The 19545-nt window shown below is 37.5% G+C and overlaps 1 protein-coding gene across 5 annotated transcripts in view; it reads right to left on the bottom strand.

The window, feature by feature from the left end:
- Positions 1-19545, bottom strand: part of PAK3 (p21 (RAC1) activated kinase 3) — a 339855-nt gene that overhangs the window by 25364 nt on the left and 294946 nt on the right. For all 5 annotated transcript variants that reach the window (XM_004379776.2, XM_023734474.1, XM_004379772.2 and 2 more), the window contains 3 exons: positions 17874-17937; positions 565-613; positions 107-219 (listed from right to left, as the gene is read on the bottom strand). In XM_004379776.2, the coding sequence (XP_004379833.1) occupies positions 107-219; positions 565-613; positions 17874-17937 (226 nt within the window). The remainder of the gene's footprint in view (positions 1-106; positions 220-564; positions 614-17873; positions 17938-19545) is intronic.

Here is a 19545-nt window from a genome sequence, read left to right as displayed (position 1 = left end):
TTTGAAGAATGAATCTTACGTGAATAAATCCCAAGTAAAACAATTTGTCAAGAAAATGACATGCTATCAAAAACAAAACAAGACCATAATGAGAGAAAACACTTACCTATCTAAATAATTAACAATATTGGGGTTCTTATTTTCCCTCATGACCAGAATTTCATTAATAATTAATTCCTTTTTGGGCTGCTGTTGAAGGTTCATCTGCTTTATGGCTACCTGAATGATGATTGAAATACAAGAGTGAGTTACAATCACTAAAATCAAGACAAATATCCATATTTTTGGGGACACAGAGCGAGGCATATACATTCTTTATCTACTAAGCTCTTTCTCTGTGCCACAACCCCATGCTCTTTTTCTTCTGGTCAATCATAAGTAAGCCATCTACTTCATATGCTTTGTACATTAATGAAGTTAACTCCCATGTCAACCCAGTTCTACCTGGTTTAGGGATGAGCTCTCTTGAGTACCAATTTTTTCAGGTGTAGATGCCATCAAAGAGGAAACCTGATACGTATGAATAAAGGATAATAAAATTCAGGATTGAATGTCAGCACTTACCTCTTGTCCTGTTGCAATGTCTAGTGCTGTATAAACAGTACCTGATGCCCTGTGAAGGTGAAAATGATCAAATTAATGAGCAATCAAGGTGTTACTGGTATCCTTCATTTGAAATAAAACATATAATTATTTTCAGGAGAGGAAAATTAGCAAACTCAAGATTAAAGGATAAAGTAGAAAAAGAAAATTGTATTATATAGTAACTGAACCTAAAACAACCGTGATGTACCCCTTTTGGGGGCTGGGTACGTGTTAGACTTTTTGGCACCAGTCTACGCCATGGTGCTATGCAGTAATAAATTGAGCAAGATCGCCTTGCTACTTTAGGGAAACTTCTGGAATATTTTGAATACTGCTTGGATATTACAACAACCATCACTGCAGGCTTCTGATTAAACCAAAATATAGGTTTAGGATATAAGACAGCATATTTTGCTAACTATAACTTAATTTTTAGCATAGGGACAGAGTGGCTTTTTTCGTGCATTTCTAATTTTTACAAATATTTTGATCTAACAAATCGGTCACTCTTGGTGCTGTACCTGTACTGCAATATCAATGTGGCTTTACTATTGAGCCATTTTTCTTCTTTTTGCTACGTTTTTCAACAGCTTCTATTCTGAGGTTCCACTGCAATCCAATATCCTTTTAAAATCTCATTCTTTAAGTCTTGGAAGTCTCGTGCTTGGAAGGCTTATGCTTCCATTCCGATTTCAATCATAGGGTTCCCCTGCTTTGCAAATAAAAATTATCTAGTAAAGCTGAATTCGCGGTAAGTTTCTGTGAAGCACACATGCATTCTGAACATTCCCCCCCTCAAAGAAAACAGCCAGTCAATTTCTTGGAAATGTTTTGGTGAAAAAAAGGAATTAGCATAGAGATCAGTCCTATGATTCACTAGGCATTGTAATGCCCCAACACTGCTATCTAAAACTTTCTGGTAATTGTCGTTTCTCCCTTGTTCTCTGTCTCTAGCTGTTTTGCTTTCTGAGTCCAGGAATTCTTTCCTTACTTCAGTCACTTCCTTGTAATTCTTCTCCCTTCTTAACTCTGGATGAGCCAAACACATTTCTCACAGGCCTAGGAATTTTATATTACCTGTTCTCATGGAACAAAATGGATGGCATGCTATAAGGAATATATATTTATATACATATATATTTGTACTTTAGATGAAGGTTTACAGGACAGACTAGCATCTCATTAAACAGTTAGTACACATATTGTTTTATGAGATTGCTTAACAACCCCACGACATGTCAACACTCTCCCTTCTCGACCTTGGGTTCCCTATTACTAGCTTTCCTGTCCCCTCCTGCCTTCTAGTCCTTGTCCCTGGGCTGGTGTGCCCCTTGAGTCTCATTTTATCCTATGGTTCTTTCTAATCTTTGGCTAAAAGGTGAATCTCTGAAGTGACTTCATTACTGAGCTAAAAGGTTGTCGAGGGGCCATACTCTTGGGTTTCTCCAGTCTCTGTCAGTCCAGTAACTCTGGTCTTTTTTTGTGAGTTAGAATTTTGTTGTACATTTTTCTCCAGCTCTGTCCAGGACCCTCTATTGTGATCCCTGTCAGAGCAGTCAGTGGTGGTAGCTGGACACCATCTACTTATACTGGACTCGGTCTGGTGGAGGCCATGGTAGTGGTAGTCCATTAGTCCTTTGGACTAATCTTTCCTGGTATCTTTAGTTTTCTTCATTCTCCCTTGCTCCCAAAGGGGTGAGACCAGTAGAGTATCTTAGATGGCCGCTCACAGGCTTTTGAGACCCCAGATGCTACTCACCCAAGTAGAATGTAGAACATTTTCTTTATAGACTATGTTATGTCAGTTGAGCTAGATGTTCCCCGAGACCATGGTCCCCACAGCCCTCCTCCCAGCAATTTGGTCCCTCAGGGAGTTTGGATGTGTCTATGGAGCTTCCATGACCTTGCCTAGTATGAGGAATATTTGACTATTAGTAGAGATCTGAGTTCTAACATTTGCCCTAACATCAACAAGTTATGTGACCTTAAACAAGTCACTTCCCCTCTCTGGGTTTTAGTCCCCTCACATGGAATATAGTGATCACGGTAACAATAAAAATATATTGAGCATATTGTATGTGCCAAACACTGCACCAAGAATTTTATGTAATTTATTTAATCTTTACCATATTTCTATAAGGCAGGTGTTATTATTATCCCCATCTCACAGACGAGGAAAACGAGGCCTAGAGAGGTCATGTAACCTGCCCAAGGTAATACAGCTTATAATTCAAGTCCATCTGACTCTCTTACCTGTAAAATACAGGTACTAGGCTATCTTATTTCTAGGTTCTTTAATTCCATGATCTAGAATCTACAAACTCTTACTGTCCTCCTCACTCTGCTTGGGTATTCAAAGTATCTATTAGACCTACACTGAAATATCACACTTAATAGGTACCACCATCTCAGCCAGGATTTGGTAATTTCAGAAGTTCCTTAGGCTGGAGGCTTATATCAAACAAACCGGTATCTCAATTTTGAGATTCTGGTTTCAGAGCACATAGTTGGTGCTCAGTAAATAATTGTTGAATGAACAAATTAATGAATATCTTTTCAAGCAAACATACAATTGCAGTAAAATTTTTCCTTACTGTGATGAAAACTTTTCTTATTCTACTTAAATCTACATAAAACCCTTCCCTCTTGCGATAAGCTATGAAGTATTCCTGATTTCAGGGGCCACTTTGAGATTTGTCTTCTGAACTCAGAATTATCCAGAGTTCAAAGGAATAGATCACCCCCATCTGGTGTGTATTTCAGCTGAAATAAGCCCTGAGTAACTACTTAAATCGAATTGCAAAATAGGATTTCAAACATGCCTTTACTTGGTTTACTTCTACATATTTAGGCCACTTGCACAACTCCTTCAGATGCAAAAGAGTGATAGGATCTGAAAAATGAGATGATAATAGTACCTATCTCATAGGACTGCAGAGAATCCAATGGCACAATCAAGGCTTCTAACTGGTTTGGTCCAGTTTAATGCCCTGCTGAGGATTTGCATTTCCACGCCAGATATACCGTATCAGAGTCTACAGGAGAGCACCTGGGGATCTTGTTAAAGTGTAGATTCTGATTCAGTATATCTGGCGTGGAAATGCAAATCCTCAGCAGGGGATCGAACCGGGTATGAACCGGTTCAAAGCCCTCAGCACAATGCACCTAAGCATTTAGCCCTGTGCCCACATCACAGATGATGTTCAGTAAGGTAACTGTTATTATCATTTGTTGGTGTTGTTGTAGGGGATGACTGATGCACTGAGCTGTTAGTTGGGTCCTCCTAATCCCCCAGCCAAAGTATCCTTTGCTGGTGTCTGTCCCTATTTTCAAAAAAGACAGAGTCCAAGGGTGACCTACTGGAATGATTTTAAGAGGTTCCGCGTCTTTTTTTCCCTAGGGCAGTGTTTTTGCCTTTTTCTTCTAAGCTTGGAACACCTTTATGCAGTGAAACCATATGCAGAAGCTCTCAATTAATATAACAAATAAAATAGGAGCTGCTCCAGTTAAAGCGAGGGAGGGAGATCCAAAAATTCCTACTCAGGTGGACTTCACCTTATTCATCATCCCCTACCCTCAGTCACCCAAGCCCATTTCCACTGTCCTGGGGGCTAAAATTGCGATTGACTTGGAGAGCAATAGGGATTAGTGTTTAACATCTCCAGAGCTTTACCTTTCAAATCCTTGGTTTTCTGTCTCCCATTCCCTCAGCATTTCATTGGCTTAAAATTGCTAGAGTCCTAACCCTGGAATCTCAATATCCTTGGTTTTATGGCATTCAGTGGTATAGAATTACAGAAACCTCTAATCCACAGAGGTTAAAGACCCTGAAACTCTAGAGCATCAACAGTTATTAACTCAAAAATGAGTGTTTCTCCCCACTTTCTCTTCTTCCACCTTATTGTATGTATGCAATTATCTAGTGGGAGCCGTTTTTCCTCCCCTCCCACCCTTGCTCCCTGTCTTGAAATGGTGATATCCTCTGCATCCCCACCCTAAACCTGTTAGGTTGTTGGAATTCACTGCTATGTTTCCCATCTTCCAGCCTTTGTAGAATCCTCAACTCAAACGCACAAACTCAGGTACTAAACTGCAGAGTAAAACTTAGTGCCCTTCTTGCCAGCTCCATCTTAGCAGCCCTAACACTACTCTGATGTCTTTCTGTATTCCAACAATTTAAAATTCAATTGGTACTATGTCAATCTCATTCTCTTACTCATCTATTAAAGCACTCTCATTGCCCACTATTGGGTTAAGAACAGTAGTTCTTGCCGCCATCCACTCAAACCTCCCGGGGTTCAAATCCTACCAGTTACTACTTGCACGTCCCTGGGTAGTTTAACCTCTTTGTGGCTCAGTTTCCACATTTGTAAAATGAGGACAATAATAATATCTACTTCATAATGTTATTGTGAGGATTAAATGAGATAATCTGTATTCAGTGCTTAAATCCAGGCCTGGCAAATAGTTGTCCAATAAATATTAGCAATAATAATAATAGCAATATTTATTATTATTACTTGGCTGATTATTCCCTAATATATTTATTATATTAAGGCCCCAAATTGCAGTTTGTGGATCAATGGGAATCTCCGTAAGTATATGGGAGTTTTCAAGATATTTTGATGTTTTAAAAGTCATAACAGAAATTCGGTAAGATAAAGCTAACTAAAATATCACATATATTTCCTTTTAACTAGAATTATTTCAACCTGTGATTACTTCAGATAAGTCGTGCTGATCAAAACCTCTAAGGAGCAGTTATGTGCATTTTTATTTTTTTTAACTTAATAAAGAATGAGAAGATAAACTATTATTTAATAAATACAGTTTGATGGGTACAATAATTCTAGTACAGTAGTGTGTGTGAGCCAACAAGGTGCCACACTGACTAGCTCTGTGACAGCCAGGAATATAAAACCAAAACTTAAATTCACTTAAATAAAAAAGGCTGTTTCGTGCAGCGCTTTTTGACATAGGGCTGTCAGAAATCAAATTAACAAAGATGGGGGTTAGAACTCCTCATTCTTTCCCATATTACGGGTGGTGTGCAAAACAGTCAACACGGTCAATTTGATTTTTATGCTAATCATTTAATTGTATTCATTCTTATTATCCCTCCATTTCAGTTAAGTTGAAGCCAGATTGTTGTAGGAAGAACATTTGTTTATGATGGGGATTTTGTTTATTCCAAACCTTACTCCCTCAGATGGTACAAAGAAGTCAGGCATTATCAGGACTAAGGGGAAAAGAGAGATCGTCCAGTTTAACTTCCTCATTACAGATGAGAAATCTGAAGGCCAGAGAGTAGGAGGGACATGCCCAAGATGACACAGCTAGTAAGTAACAAAGGTCTTCTAACTAAGAGTTACAAATCTTTCAGTTAACTTACATTATGGTTCAAAAAATATTAAACTAACAGATTGCTCAACTGTTGGGCCTCATCATCAATTACAGTGTGCTGAGCACTGCTGGGTTCTTGGCATCACATTAGATGCTTTATCAACAGTCTCTCCCTGACCTGGCCAAGCACTTAATACTTAAATGGAAACACTGGCATCTAGCCCAAAGGGTCTAGAAAGAAGCAAACAATTCACTATTGCTCCCTTTTCCTCACAAGATAAGTCAGCTCGATTATCAGCAATATTCTTCAGGTTTTGATATTTCCTGGTAAGAGTTCATTGCAAGCCATGATCATGAGCAGCTGCCAAACCGGCAACAGTAGGCCTTACAATTTAGATAAGTTACTCTGATTTCAATGTGGAAATGAATTGGAGGATGAAAATAAGGACAGGATGTGAAACTAGGAAGAAGCTCATGGACTGGGAGAAAGAGAAAAGGCAAGGAAGGACTAGAGGGCTCAGTGAGGTCCTAGAGACTAGTGGTAATAAGAGTGAGGGAGCCAGGAGGACAGTGCAATATTCACATCTAAGGTTTTACAAGTATAAATCTGGTGCTGATGAGGTCAAGTTAGGGATTTAATCCCCATTTAGGATGGTTATTTTCCACATCTACTACTGCTGCTGCTGCCACAAGCAAAGGCTATTTCGTTTATTGAGCGTTCCTCTCTGTCAGGTATCTGTAAATGGATGATCTCATTTAATGCTCACCCTATACAACCCTATGAGGTAAGTTCTATTAGACCCATTTTACAAACGAGGAAATTGAAACTGGGAAATGTTAAGTAGCTTTCCCAAGATTATTAGTCAGCAGCTAAGCTGCATCAGTTTGACTCCACAGCCCATGTTCTTAACCACCATTTCATGTTTTGTTAAAGATCTTTAGCATTTTTACATCAATGCTAAGTACAGTGTGGTGCATCCCAAGCCCACGTTTGTATCTACTAAGCTAAGTTGCCTCCAAAAAAATTTTGTCTTTAATTTTCTGCTCACTTAGTACACGTGCCCCTTTTAGGCTACTTAGTTTGTCCCTGTGTTTGATTCCTTTGGCATTACCATACAAGATGGTTCTTCTGTTTTCTTACTCAGTTAAGATTGATCATGTTGCTGAGACTTGGCCTAGGATTAGGTTAGTTCTTAGGACTGGACTTTATCTTCTGCTGAGTATTTAAGTTACAATTACTACTTGTATGCCCTTATTTAGAAATTATCTCACTGTATTAATGCATTTGACATGTAAAAATACATAGATACATATATTGTTTGGTACTACCATACATTTACTTGATTTGTTGAGGCATATATCCTTTAGGGGTTAGGAATGGTGAAGAACAGTGTTACCATTGTATGCAGTAACTCTTCCAGAGAGAGTTTTAGAGCCTTTTCTTTTGTATAATTTACCTCTCAAAAATGCATCTTTAATTTGTTTAAAAATAAAATATGTTAAAAAGATGTTATCTCAGTACTTTTCTAAGTACACAGAATGTAGCTGGGGCCAGATGGTATAGGCTTTATAATTACTAGAATTATAAATTGGAACAAGGAATTTTCTGTTCTTTAGCTAGGGCATGACTTATCTCTGAGTATTCATGGTCATCTAACTTTAAATAGAGCTGTAACACATTATGAGTGTGGGGCCAGGGAGCTCAGTGGGTTGTAGTCCAGTGATAATGAGGCCACAGTTACAGGGCTTAATCCCTGGAAAGGCCAGATAACTCTCAGCTACTCACTCCAACAGTAAGTCTAAGCAGCTGTTTCACAGTGTGTGCCATTGGTTCCAAGAGTGCCTGGACAGGAAAGGGGGGCAGATGGCTTAATGCAAGCTCATTACTAAGGCTGGAAAAAAAAAACAACTTAATGTGTAATCTCTGTTAACGGTGGTTGATTGAGTGGCATCATCTTTCTTTACAAGGGACAGCACACAACACAGTGCATTTATGAGCATTAAGTAGAACAAAGAACACTGTCCATTGCTCCATAAACAATGTTCTTCACAAATGCTAATGTATTTCCAATCTCCTGCATCACAAAGCCTATTATAAAGCTCGAACCACATCTATTTAGGGCCTCATAGCAGTGCTCTACCTTGTGTGGCCCAAAATAAATCAGATGAGGAAGCAAATACTTTTTGAGTGGGTGGTCCTACCCAAATAACCACTTCTGTAAGCACACTAGACACCACTTCTGCTCTAGCCGGTAGTCTCCTGAACAAAAGAAAATAAGTCAGAGGCTTCATTCTCAGCACTTATCCCTGAGCTCTCTGCTGTACACTGCTTTGTCAGGTTCCCTGAACCAAGCTGTTATTCATCAAGTCCTTTAAGAAATGGTTTTCAAAACTATTCATCTTCAATACGGGAACTTCACATTAGAATAAGGACAAGGGGGCACTTCACTGAGTAGCAAAGATAAATCTGAAGAAATACTTCACATGATATCTTTGCTTTCTCAAGTCCTCTTAAATCCTTATCTGGAATTCATTGTAAAACTAGAGGGTTAGGAACTGAGGTTTTGGTTATGCATAAACCAGTAGGAAAGTTCGTCCGCAATTCCTGATGAATTGATCGTAACGTCATTCCATATAATGATATGGTTGGCAAAGAGTCAGATGTTAGACAAAATTCCTTTGGCCAGATGTACATCTTTAGGCCTAAGAGAAATATGATTCTAAGAAATGCCCCTGTTATCACTTTCTGTCAAACTCTGCAGCATGCTTGGTCTAATCTATGAAGAGACGCCACATGCAATGAACATATTTAGTGTTCCGCAGATATGGACTTATACTGGCCAATGGATTTTTTAGGATAACCTTTTGTACTGTCACATGAATTCCTATTAGAGTTCCCTTCTACATTTTCTGTTTTTTAAATCAGCGTTGGGGTGGGTTTTTATTACAGTACTGTAATCCCAAATAAATGAATACAGCTGTGTTGGTGAGTGTGTGGGCAAGCAAGCACTCTCATATATTGTTAGTGGGAATATTAAATGGAACAGCCTCTACGGAGGGCAACTTGGACATTTTAAATCCTTTCATGTAACAATACCACTTCTAGGGATTAATCTTAATGATAAATTTGCATATGTATGAAATGGTTTATTTATAAGGCTCTTCATTGAAGCTTGTTTGTAATAGCAAAATATTGCAAACAATCTAAATGTCCATCTGTGGGGCCTGGTTAAATAAATTATGGTACATCCAAACAATGAAAGACCTTGCATCTATTTAAAAGATTGAGATACTGACATGGAACTATCTCCAAGACATAGGCAAATAACAGAAAAGAACATAAATAGTATGTTACCATTTGTGTTAAAAATCCACACAAGTGCACCACATATGCCCAAATACAAGGCAAGAGTTTTTTTACCAAAAAACTTTTTCTCATGAAAAGAGAGTTATAGTCAAATTCTTATAAAATACCTCATGTAACGTGGTACTTCTCCATATTCATTAATTTTTAACCACAAAACACCATTTGGGAAAGACATATTAGGTTGAAATGTTCTCAATCAATGCTACTTTTGAATGTTTATAGTAAGCACCTGTCAGAACTGTTAAGAAAGAATGCAAATAAATTATTTCTGAGAGTACGAACCTCAAAAGTGCAAGCGTTCGATGTCATAAACACACTTTTAACAGCTCACTTTAAAAACTAATGCAAAGAAAGGGATTCCAATTATCCAAAGATGGAACAGTTTGACCATCAAAAACAATAATGAATGCAACTGATTGAAACAAATTGAAAATATAAAAATCCATACGTTTTGGGTAATACTCTTACGATGTAAATACTACCCAAAGCAGTCTATAGATTCAAGGCAACCTCCATTAAAATATCAACAGCCTTCTTTGCAGAAATGGAAAAGCCAATCCTCAAATGTATACGGAACTGCAAGGGGCCCTGAACGGCCAAAGCAATCTTGAAAAAGAACGAAGTAGGAAGAATCACACTTCCTAGTTTCAAAATGTACTATAAAGCTACAGTAATCAAAATAGTTTGGTACTGGTAAAATGATAAACATATAGACCAATGAAATAGAATTGAGAATCCGGAAATAAACTTACACTTCTGTGGTCAGTTGATTTTTGACAAGGATGCTAAGTCCATTCAATGGGAAAATAAATCTCTTTAATAAATGGAGCTGGGACAACTGGATTTTCACAAGCAAAAGAATGAACCTGGACCCATACCTCACACCAAACCCAAACTCATTGCCATCGAGTCGATTCCAACTCATAGCGACCCTATAGGACAGAGCAGAATTGCCTAATAGGGCTTCCAAGGAGCGGCTGGTGGATTGGAACTGTCGATCTTTTGGTTAGCAGCCATAGCTCTTAACCACTGCGCTACTAGGGCTCCATACCATATATGAAAATTAACTCAAAATGGATTGATGACCTAAATGTAAGGACTAAAACTCTTAGAAGAAAACACAGGGGTAATGCTTCGGGATCTAGTTTTTGGCAATGGATTCTTAAGATATGACACCAAAAGCATTAGTAACAAAAAACAAAATAGATAAATTTGACTTCATCCAAATTAAAAAACTTGTGTGCATCACAGGACCTTATCAACAAAGTGAAGAGACAACCTATAGATTGGGAGAAAACATTTGGGAACCATATATCAGATAGGTGTTTAATTTCCAGAATATATAAAGATCTCCTACAACTTAGCAACAAAAAGACAAACAACCCAATCAAAAAATGGGCAAAAGATTTGAATAGACAGTTCATCAGAGAAGATACAGAAATGAACAACAAGCACATGAAACAATGCTCATCATTGGTCAATAGGGAAATGCAAACCAAAATTACAATGAGATACCATTTCACTCCCACTAGGATGGCTATCTCATGAGCCCTGCGACCAGAAAAACAGAAAACAAGTATTGGTTAGGATGTGAAGAAATTGGAACCCTCATCATCCATTGCTGATGGAATTGTAAAATGGTGCAGCCACTGAGGAAAGCAGTTTGGCAGTTCCTCAAAAAGAGTTAAACATAGAATTACTGTATGATCAAGCAATTCCACTTCTAGGTATATACCCAAAAGAACTGATTGAAAGCAGGAATGCAAACAGCTACCTGTACACCAATGTTCACTGCAGCACCGTTCACAACAGCCAAAAAATAGGAATAGTCTAAAGATCCATCAATAGATGTTATGGAAAAACAAAATGTGGTACTTAGATTCAATAGAATATTACTCAGTCATAAAGAGAAATGAAGTCCTGATACATGCTACGGCATGATAAACCTTGAAAATATTATACTGAGTGAAATAAGTCAGTCACAAAAGACAAATATTGTATGATCCCACTTACATGAAATATCTACAATAGACAAACATATAGAGACCAAAACTTATTAATGGTGGGAGGGAAGGGGTAAGTGGGAGTCATTTCTTAGGAGGCACTGAGATTTTATTAAGGGAGATGGAAAAATTAGGAAATGGATAGTGGTGATGGTTGTACAACACGATGCAAGTAACTAATATCACTAAACTGTACATGTAAAAATGTTAAAATGGCAAATATTTTCTTTGATATATTTTTGGCACAATAAAAAACCATGAGTCTATAAAGACATATTTCAAATAAAAGAGAAATTCTCCTCCCCCATGAATACCTCCTCCCAAAAAAAACCCAAATAAAAACAAAAAGGCACCTCTCCTTTGACACTTCTGGAAGTAAACTGAGTACAATTTCTTACACCAAAAATTGGCAATTAATAGAATTAATCATTTATCTAGACTTTCCTGTATGAACCATATCTCGGGGAAACCAAAGAGTCCTAGCTGGTGAGGTAAAGTTCTTTTCTACAAAGGTATGCTAGTTAACTCAAAAAATTAGATAGGAACCTTAGGGGCAGTGAGTTTATGTTAATGGGGGAGGAACAACTCAGAAAAGGAGGGTGAGAAAGAATGTAATCAATGTCACTGAATCGTACACGCAGAAATGGTTGAACTGGTGTACGTTTTGCTGTGTATATTCACAACAAAAACAGTAAAATAAAATTTTTTGAAAAGTATTCTAGCTAATAAGTGTGGAGGAAATGATAGATTTAGAAAATCACTATTTTGCAATCCCTGATTAAATAATTTGGAGCCCTGGTGGTGCAGTGGTTAAGAGCCTGGCTGCTAACCAAAAGGTCAGTTCGAATCCACCAACTGCTCCCTGGAAACCTTATGGGGCAGTTCTGCGCTGTCCTACAGGGTTGCTAAGTGTCAGAAATCGACTCAACATCAAGGGGGTAATGGAGAGTTAAATAATTTAGGAGGCTTGATGGTGCAGTGTTAAGCGCTCGGCTGCAAAGTTGGGCAGTTCGAATCTACCAGCTGTTCCACGGGAAAAAGATGGGGCAGTCTGCTCCGAAAAGATTTACAGCCTTGGAAACCCTGTAGGGCGGTGCCCAAATCAATTCGAGCACATATGGTGTATATGTATGTATGTGTGCACAGAATGTCTCTGAAAGTATTACGTAAGAAACCAGTGACAGTTTCTTTGTGGAGGTTTCCTTTTTGGAGGATAACTGGGAGGCTGAGGGATGGGGTTGGAGGGACACTTACTTCTCACTGTCTACTCTTCTGTTCCTTCTGAATATTATACCACATACAAATATTGCCTACTCTAAAAAGATTGTTAGACTCAAACAAATAAAAAAAGACAGTGTAGCAGTGTACTTCTCGGTTTGTTTCATAACACAGCCCCAACCTATCTATTCCCATTATTTTTCTCCCACGGTTTTCAACGTTTCCAGCAATTTTCTGATGCAGAAGGCAGAAAAGGTCAGTTAGGGTCAGGGAAGTCGGGGAGGGCTTCCAGGGGGAGATGAACTGGAGATAAAATATGGGGGAAAGGCCTTTGCTTAAATGAGAACGCACTGAAAAGTAGACTCCTTCTCTTTCAGGTTCGTATAGTCTTTTCTCTTCAACATTATAATAGGAAAAAACGCGCTTTGTTTTTTTTTTGGTGGGGCAGGGTTCTTCTTATTCCTTGATACAGCTCACTTTTTATCCTTGCCAGTTGTTCCAAGAACAATAGAGGAGTCCACAACTTAGTTCTTAACTACTACTTGGCATTACACATAGTAGGCACTCAACAAAAATTCACTGAATTAATAAAGATATTTGTTAAAGTGGATCCAAACCATCTTCTCTGAGCTGCTTTCTCAAAAAGTATTTTTCTATTATAATGTTGAAGAGAAAAGACAATACGAACCTTAAAAGAGAAAAGGATTCTACTTTTCAATGCATTCTCCTTTAAGGAAAAATAATTACATTTATTAATAAGAAAGCCATTAGGACAGCTGACAATGTTAGTAAATTCATCCCTCTGTTACATAGCTACTGCTTATTCAGGAATTGCACAGGCTTGCCAATGATAGCTGTTGACTGAAAATAAATATTTGATTTTGTTGTCTCACCTTACCCTATTTATTAAACAAGTTCTTTACATAACTATCCTAGAAAGTCAAGATTCTTAAGTCTTCGTCAGACTTATTTCTGACAAACTCATGTGCTGAGTCAATGATAAACAATTTGGGGGTACACAGCTTCTCCCCCCTCTTTCCTTTTTTAACTCTACATATGTCTGATCAAAATGTCTGGATTTGGTGGCTGATTTTAGAACACTTTTCACAGAAAACCTGGTAAAATAATGTTATTTTTAGCCTTCGACTCACAGCCATGGACTCAAATGATTAGACATGCAATTCTGAATTTGATTTATGGAAGATGGGGTCCAATTTTCTGGCCCCACGCCTGAATGCTGGGAAGGCAGAAACTTATACTAGAAAATTTGGTTTCCCAAGTAGATGAGGTTGATTAATAGAGAGGTTCCTCTCAAATGCAGTTCCCAAGAATGAGCTGTTGTGCTCCATGGGGCTGAAATTAGAATACTGGGACTGATTATATCTAGCACCAAATGATCACTGACAAAATTTTGAATGTCATCATAACCATAGGTAAAGCAAAACACTTAAAAAAAAGACTTAACAAAAAGAAAATAAAAACTATATATATTGAGAGTAGAAAGTAGTTTGACTACTTAGGCCAATAATTCATGAAAAAAAATCAGTTGAGAGCCATTTAAGTAAAAAGGAAGTTAATTTAAATAATTTTTTTGTCTAGAGAAAAAGAAAGCAATATTTTGCTCATTCACTTTAAAAATTAAGAACAGAGAACCCAAAGTCCATTTACTAAAAACAAAAATTAAAATCACTCATTTAATAAATGATAAAATAATGGCATTTAAATAGAAATAAGTTACAAGATTATATCTTAAAAGCTATTAAAAAATACATCTCAGTTTTAGATTTTGATCATTTTTGTTAGGGTGTGTGTGAAAATGGGTAGTAGGTAAAGCCAACACTCATGAAAAAGAGAGACGTGCAGCACACACAAATACCCCAAGGGCAAACAGATATGGTGAGGCCTACTGATATACTAGAAGAAACAAAGAGATAAGGACACTGAGAAAAAGAGAAACAGTGATAGAAAAAGTATGACAGACGTGTATATATGCATGAAAGAAAAGAGAGGACAGGGAGTACTGTAGAGACATGAGTTTCATTAGTTAAAGAAATATTTGAGGCAAAAACAGTCTCAGAGAGAGATGGGAGGGATACAGGGAGATCTGTAGGTCTTTGAGCTGGGACAAGGGAACCCTGGCTGTTGACCCTAATAGTACAAAATTGTTTTTTTAGGTCCTACTAATGCTAAAGAAGACAAAAAACAAAACAAAACCCGTTACTACCGAGTCGATCTCCGACTCATAGCAACCCTATAGGACAGAGTAGAACTGCCCCATAGGGTTTCCAAGGAGCACCTGGTAGATTTGAACGGCCCACCTTTTGGTTAGTAGCAGTAGGTCTTAACCACTACACCACCAGGGTAAAGGAGGACTAAAATAGACTCCCTATCCTTTGAGAACTTATTAACAGGTTGAGTCAATTATCTTTTGGTTTAATCATTCTTTAAGATATTGACAAAGTCGCTGGGAATTTAAAATAGGCCTTTTTGCAGTGGCATGCAGAATTTCTGCTTTGATTTTTCATTGTAGATTATAAAGACTTTACAAAAGTACAGAGAAATAGTCAACTCTCCTTTTTGCATTCTTCGAGATCAGGGGCATAAATAGCAGCCCGGAGGGGACATCTCTTTGGTATGCAAAGTTCTTGCTGGCCTGACCTTTGTTCTTGGAAAAAATTAGTGTTGCTTCATTACCTGGTACCTGGGAGATATTTGAAATCTTTCCTTTTCTTTTTTTTTTCCTTTTTAAATGCAGTGCTATGTTTTGGCTCAAGTGGGTCTTGGTGGGAATAACAAATACTGGAAATGAAAAATCAAAACAAAATTATACCATCTCCCACTCCGTAACCTTGAAAAAAAATCTCTGCATAAACCTACTTTATAAATAATCAATAGTTTCCATTTAAATCTACAACTAGAGCAGTGCTGCTAAATAAAAATATTATGTGAGCCATATTTTAAATTTTCTAGTAGCCACATTGAAAAATAGAAAAGGTTACATTAATAATACATTTTATTTAACCCAATATATGCAAAATATTACCATTGCAACATGTAATCAATATCAACATTATCAATGAGGTATTTTACATTCTTTTTTTGATACTAAGTTTTTTATATTGGGTGTGTACTTTACACTTACAGCATATCTCTAACTGGACTAGCTCCATTTCAAGCACTCAATATGCACATGTGGTGAGTGGCTACCATATTGGACAGCAAAGATCTGAAGTGCTACTTCTAAGTGAATTGTGTATCTCTTCCTACTGTTAGCTCCACTGGAGACCCAAACAATTAGGATAAAATAAAATTAACAAAATAAAATCTAAAACTAAACTTCTGTTTACAGAGCCCTTTTAGTACATAATATTGTGTTTTTGCTACCTTTTGGGCAGGAAGAAAGTAAGTTGAGGCTTGTATACTTGCTTGGGAAGGTACAGCTTCCTTACTTAAGTAAAATAACTGGTTTACCAGAGGATGAGCAGGAAAGCTTCAGGTGGGAGATGATGGCCATAGAAGCCATCCCCTACCCCACACTCAGGTGAATTGAGTTGACTTGCCTCGATGTTCTCTTTGCACCCTATGCAGACCTCTGTCAAGCACATATGACTGTAGACTGTAAGTTCCATTATTATCCATCTCTGTTTCTCTAGTGCTTAGCACAGTGCCTGGCCCACAGTTAGTGCTCAATAAGTGTTTGCTGAACAAATAAATGGATTCAGATAAATTCACTTCCTCATTCTCACTAGACACATTTCAAGTGCTCAATAGCCACATGTGCCTAGTGGGTACCATATTGGACAGCATGGATATAGAACATTCCCATCATTGCAGAAAGTTCTATTGGACAGAACTGTTCTGGAGCAACGGGCAGAAATAATATTAGACCCATTAGGTGATAGGAGGTCCCTAGAGAGCTATCAGGATAAGAATAACTACAAAATTCTTTGTGAGCAAGTGGTAGTGATATCAAATGACAAAGAAAGAAGCAAAGGCACAAATAGGTATATATCTTAGCTTCCTAGAAAATTCAAATGCAGCTCCGTGATGGTTTCCACTGGAAGAATAAACTTCGCCATATATTTCTCCCTGCATTTTTGCCTCCCTCTCAGGGTCTTCTAAATTTGATTCCACCTAGGCACAGTCCCCATGACTGACCTCCTTACCCTCTAGCCCAATTATGTAACAGATGCTTTCCTTACATCCCGACATCATAAGTTAGCAAATTCAAAAGAAACTTTAGTACAAAAGTTAAGGAAAAAGAAACAAAGAAAAATGTACAAATCCTAAAAAATAGTCAATCTTATACACAATACATTATTTTATGAACCTAAGAATCACAGGAAATGCAGTGAAGTGCTTGGAGAAATCGTATATTCCCTTATCCTAAAAAAACTAGACGCTAATGACTGAAGAGCTAGCACAATTTTGCAGGTACCTTAGCTGTATCTTTTCCTTCCAGCTTCTGTCTCAGTGAGGAGACCTCTTGGGGTGCCATCTTGGTTCCTGACATACATTAGGTGGTGCACCAGAATATCTTGTCTCAATACTCACTTAAGGGCACCCCTTGAGGACATCTATTTCTCTTTAAACAAAACTTTTCCCCTTTCAAATGCTGTTGCCTACTCAGGCCCTCCTGCTTAGTTTCATATTGAGGCCTGAGAGACATGCTTAATAACAGCTGACCTGCAGAACAGGTGACTCCCACCTTCAGCTCTAGTGAATGATCTAGCTGATGATCAGGATTATCTGAGGAACTTTTGAAAAGTTCAGATTCCTGGGCCCCACTCCAGACTACTGAATCAAATAAATGTCTGGCAGTGGTGCCTGGGAATCTTTATTTTTAATGAGCATGCTAGGTGAATATGATGTATTTAGCCTCACTTAGGGATTACTGGTCTGTTACCGTGGCTAGTCAACTCAGCCCACCCCTGATCACTGAATAAGGACTTTCCCCACCCTCACTCTGTCACTTTCCAGTTTGACAATAAGACAGGATCTTTACCATAACGTCCATACAGATAGAGGGGGAACAGGAAGAAAGGTGGTTTTCATACATGCTAGAGGTTTCTGTAACTCTACTGCTTTCCTAGAAAAATGAGCTTGAATGTTTTAAGTACATGGGAACAAAATGTCCCTACAAAATTCACTGTCACCGCAAATAGAGAAGATTCCAGCAGGATGTGTTCCTAGGTTAATTACCAGTCAGCCTGCCAGCCAGAAGGGACAGTATTGAGAATGTAAAACACGAATCCAGAACACGAGATACATAATTTACCAGAAATCAAAGCTGTTATTGAATTTTAATATACGTTGCTGATGCTCATCTTTTGGCATTTGAAATAACAATCACTTACCCTTGACCAATTTTTTCAAATCTTGTGTATTTTTTCTTTGGGTCACCAACACTCACAATGCTTCCTGAGAGAGAGAGAAGGGGGCAGGGAGAGACTGAAGTGATTAACTGATTTCTCTTAATTTAATAATGAAAATTAAGATGCCAGAGTCAATGACAAATAAAAAATTAGACCAATATTCTCACATAATTTCTATAATTTACATTGAAAAATGATACTTTTGATTAAAATAACAGATAGTAATGTATTAATTACAGTGGTAGTAATAACCCAGGCCTGGGATGTCCTTCCCACATTTTCTTTCTAGCAAATTCCTATTCATACTTCAAAACTCAGTATAAATGTTGCCTCTTCTAGGAGGTATTCTCTGACCCTTTGGATAAAGTTAATAAACTTCCCTTCTCTGTGCTACTACTGTATCTTCTCTCTCTTTCTCCCTCTCTTGCTTTCATTCTTGCTCTCTTTCTCTTGACTTAATACATCATATAACTATTTATTTGACAACCCCTTTTAGACTGTGTCTTAATGACATGAGGCATGTCTTATTCATCTCTGTATCCTCAGCCTCACACAATATGGGCATGGAGTATATTGAGAACTCAGTAAATGTCTGTTGAATTAAATGGAAATAAAATTCAGCATTTCCTTTTGTAAATTACCCATAGTTTAAGGCAGGGGTTGGAGAATGTATTTTACTTGAACTGTATCTATACAATGCCACCAACTCAACAATTTCTAGGTTGCTATTTTATTTTTCAAATTGTCTAACAGATTTTTACATCATTGAGAGCATGCATCCTTATTCAAGCCAGCTTTTAATGGGCAAGGGCACTGATCCTCTTTTTTTTTTCCAAAATGAAATTATTTTAAAGTCACTCGAAACCACAGTTTTATTAAACAGTTTATCATCTTCTACAAAAGTTACACTGCTAAGTTGCTGAGCAAAGTCTTTTCCAACGACTGAACAAAAGTAAATAAACTTTAGCCCAAGCCACTTTCCAATTGGTGGGGTTCAGTTAATGAGGTTTTATGGTAGTAAATTATTCAACCTTTATTTTGATGGTATGTGGGGTTTTAAAAAAAACTGGAAATAAATCTTTTCATAAGGATTACCAAAAGACAACCATTTTGGTGTGATTCTGCTTCTGAATTTAACTGCTATTCAAGTAAAATGGCATCGCCCACACCCACTGCTTTCACAGGAGAGTGTATGCTGCCATCTACTGACCTTAGGCAAGTGCGCAGGAGGCCTTGTTCACTATTCAGAATAATAAAATAAGCTTTCAAAATGACCTGTTTGATCAGAGCCATCATAAACTGGCTTTTATAAATTGCAATAAAGAAACAAACAAACAAACAAACAAAAAAAACGAATTGTGACACAATAGGGAAAAAAGTGACAAAAATCAGCAAATCAAACTCAAAAGAAAAAAAAAAAAGACAGCAATGCCATAACAATTTCCTACCACAGCAATTTCCTAAATAAGAAACAAACTATTCGTTTTAAATACAAGAATTGGAGAAATCACCAAATACTAGTACTTGAAAATAGAGTTCTGGATGTGGTTTCAGTGGCAGAAAGGCCCAACAATATATTTTCCTACATATTAAGCTAAGCCAAACACCCATCATTAATTTAAAACATCATCCCTTTAGCATAATGAAGGTTTTT

This window comes from Trichechus manatus, unplaced genomic scaffold (genome assembly GCF_000243295.1).
Source record: "Trichechus manatus latirostris isolate Lorelei unplaced genomic scaffold, TriManLat1.0 scaffold00068, whole genome shotgun sequence".
Classification (NCBI taxonomy): domain Eukaryota; kingdom Metazoa; phylum Chordata; class Mammalia; order Sirenia; family Trichechidae; genus Trichechus; species Trichechus manatus.
Note: the sequence above shows the minus strand (reverse complement) of the source record. Positions and strands in the feature narration are given on the sequence as shown.